This window comes from Mastomys coucha, unplaced genomic scaffold (genome assembly GCF_008632895.1).
Source record: "Mastomys coucha isolate ucsf_1 unplaced genomic scaffold, UCSF_Mcou_1 pScaffold8, whole genome shotgun sequence".
Taxonomy (NCBI): domain Eukaryota; kingdom Metazoa; phylum Chordata; class Mammalia; order Rodentia; family Muridae; genus Mastomys; species Mastomys coucha.
In genome coordinates this window covers 60,059,331-60,062,252 of record NW_022196914.1, presented here as the reverse complement: position 1 = coordinate 60,062,252, position 2,922 = coordinate 60,059,331, and the positions used below count along the sequence as shown (strand labels likewise).

At 48.9% G+C, this 2,922-nt stretch overlaps 1 protein-coding gene across 1 annotated transcript in view; it reads right to left on the bottom strand.

Moving 5' to 3' along the window:
* Positions 1-246: 246 nt before the first annotated feature.
* Mrps27 (mitochondrial ribosomal protein S27) overlaps positions 247-2,922 on the bottom strand; it is a 71,370-nt gene continuing 68,694 nt past the window's right edge. Inside the window, exon 11 of the mRNA XM_031360729.1 lies at positions 247-1,112. Within this exon, the coding sequence (XP_031216589.1) occupies positions 873-1,112 (240 nt within the window). The 3' untranslated portion in view covers positions 247-872. The remainder of the gene's footprint in view (positions 1,113-2,922) is intronic.

Genomic DNA, 2,922 nt, shown 5'->3' with positions numbered 1-2,922 from the left:
GATACCTGTGATCAGAATTCTAGTGAGCATGTGGTCTACAGACCTTTTGTGCTGGACTTCTCCCAAAGGGGAAAGACGGGGGTAGGGCATGATGGGAAAGAGGAAATGGGACTGTGTGAGCATGTAGGGCCAGATCACCAGGATATTTGTTTTGCACTCGTGAGGGGACTATGGGCACAAGGTCTCAGGTGTAAGGGTTCCTGAGGTGACCGGAGTGCCAAGGAATGCCACAAAATCACACTACACAACAGACCACATGAGTGAGATGTATTGGGGAGGCAGGTATACAAAAGCCTGCTTCTGAGCAGGGATGGGAAGGGGGCAGGCCATGAAGGTGCATGCTTTATAAAGGTTTTATATATGACGCACATGCCCAGGGAGAATATGAGACCAGTGTTAACAGTGGAAATGTGTCACATTTGAAGGCTGCTCATGTTGTGGCCACTCTTGCCAAGTCACTGGAAGGGGGCTAAAGGAGACCTGATTCTGGAATGCGGGTGGTTCTTGGTTTCCCAACGTCAGGACATGAAGCTTGTTGTTCCCTGTACATGGGCAGGGCAGGAAGTCATTCCCACCCAAGTGCTGCAGACCCGACTCTTCAGCTACAGCTTCCCATTATGGTCACCCAATGTTCCCACAGTCTGTGCCCAGGACTCCACTGGACAAGAGCCTTGACAGCCCCTACAAGAGATTTAGCTGGTGGCTTCAGCCCAACCGTTCGCCACTTTCTTAGTTTCCTGGCCCTTGACATCTGGGTGGGCACACAGTGTCTTGGCATACAGCACATCCTGGTTTTCAGGCTATGCGCAGCTTCCTGTAAGAAAAGAAGAACTGGAGCAGAGACCGAGCCCCATCCTGTCCTGGCTTGGGCTTTAGGCTGCACTCTCTGCCGTGCTCAGCGCCTGGTACTCTTGCTTCGCCTTCTCCCTCTGTTCTTGTTCCCTCTGGATCAACTGCATCCGCTCCAGGTGCCACTCACGGAGTTTCTGCTCGTAAGTGGCCAGGTCCTCTGCCTCACAGGTGGGGAGTTTTTCTTTTGCAAGCTGGGTGGTCAGAGTCAAAAGACTTTCAGACTCAACTCTGTTTAGCTCCTGCAGTTTAGACTGAGAGGCCTGTAGGAAGCAAAGGGAAATGGAAAGGTAAGGGACAGGCAGGAGAAAAAGAGGACAGTGAGAAACAACTAAGTCCTCCACTAAATAGCCTCGCCATCTGCTTGCGGGGGTGGGGGGAAAAGGTCCCCTACATCTCTCCACAGGTGCAGCTGCCTCTCACTGGCTTCTCCTGCTGAGCTGTTAAACCAAGCTTCGAGCAGTGCAGCCCAGCATAGTGAGTCCACCCCAGCTTGACACACAAAGTGCAGCTGCACCTCCCCTACTCTCTGCTTCACTCATGTTCAGTTCTTATTTGAGTTACAAGGTCTCCACTCAGGCCTGCTCCTAAATGAGCAGTGAGTGATGCAAACAAGACTTTGTAGGGCAGGGACTTTGAAACTCTGTCTTTCATTTGAGTGACTTCCCCAGGTTCCTTTCAACAGACAGAAATCATTTCAAGGATTTCTCACTAATGCTAAACAGCTTTCTGGAGTGCTTGAGCACTGCAGGCCTCCACCTGCTGTGCTCCCCTCAAAGGTCAGCCCTTACCTCCTGCCTGCTTAAGGCTCCATCTGAGTTGGCAGCCTGCTAGGGTCAGTATAGTCTTCCAGAATAAGTACTAAAAGCATTGATCAATTTAAGTGCTTCAAGATGCAGATCACAGAGAGCAACAATTAGGGCCCCAGCTGTAGCTAAGTTGTACTGTGTTCTCACCCCGAGGTGACTCAGTGTACAAGATAAGATCTGGCCAGGCAGAATGGTGAAGGGGGGCCAGACCGATGAGATACAAGAAGCAGACCCAAACAGATTACCTCAGACTAATGAAAGTCAGGCAACAGGAAGAAAATGTACACTGAAAATGATTTCCTTCTGACATAATTTTCCAGGTAGTCTTAGGAATCTCAACTGTGAGGTGGTTGACTTTTGTCCAAATCCCAACTCAGCGCTGTGTCAAGTAAGCTGGGACTCTCCCACCCAGGCCTCCAGTGAGGATAAGGAAGTGGGGGGAGGGGGCTTGCAGCTGCTAACACAACTAAGGTCACCGACTGCATCGACAAACACTCGTTTCTGTTCTTTCTTGAATGCTCAGAAAGTGTCCTGTGGAAGTCTGAGGGCTGGAAGTTAGTGAAGGCACGCACAGGTCTCCATCCTGAGATGCAATGGACAAAAAACTGTCGAAAGTCAAAAAACAATCAAAATGTGTACAAAATGAACAAAGACCAGTCAGAGCTGCTGGTTGACTCAGCTCAGCAATCTTAGGCAGCACGAGTGCGGTGACTGTTTTTCTTTTCTTTAAGTTTTATACACTGACAGGCAAAATTAAGAGAGAGGACTGAGTGTAAATTCTCTACTCTGCTTTGTTCTTAGGTATGATAGGAACATTAATCTTTTTATTCTTAGTTTCAAATTACAGCAGAGAAGCTAAGCAATGACTTCCCTTACAGAAGGACAATGGGACCCTGTTCTAAGGAGAAGAGACCGACTTGTGGGCAGTAGCCCAGTTCTCCTACCTGCTGTGAAAAGGTACAGTGGAGCAGCTGGTGTGGGTGGGAAATTCTCCTGTTCCTACAGTGATGTCCTAACTTGAAAGTACTTCCGGCTTATTGTATTAAAGAGCCAAGGAACAAAGCAGAGAGCAGGCCATGGGTTTCCTTTCCTGACACAGACAGCAGAGCATTTGGGACATAGAGCTCAATGCCAGTTTGGGTGCTCAGTGCTGTTCTGGAAACCTGTCACAGGGGATGTCTCTAGTGGCCCTGCTGAATAGCACAAGACTGCCAGGCAAGAGCCACAAAGGATGGCTGAATCTTTTTTTTTTTTTTTTTTTTTT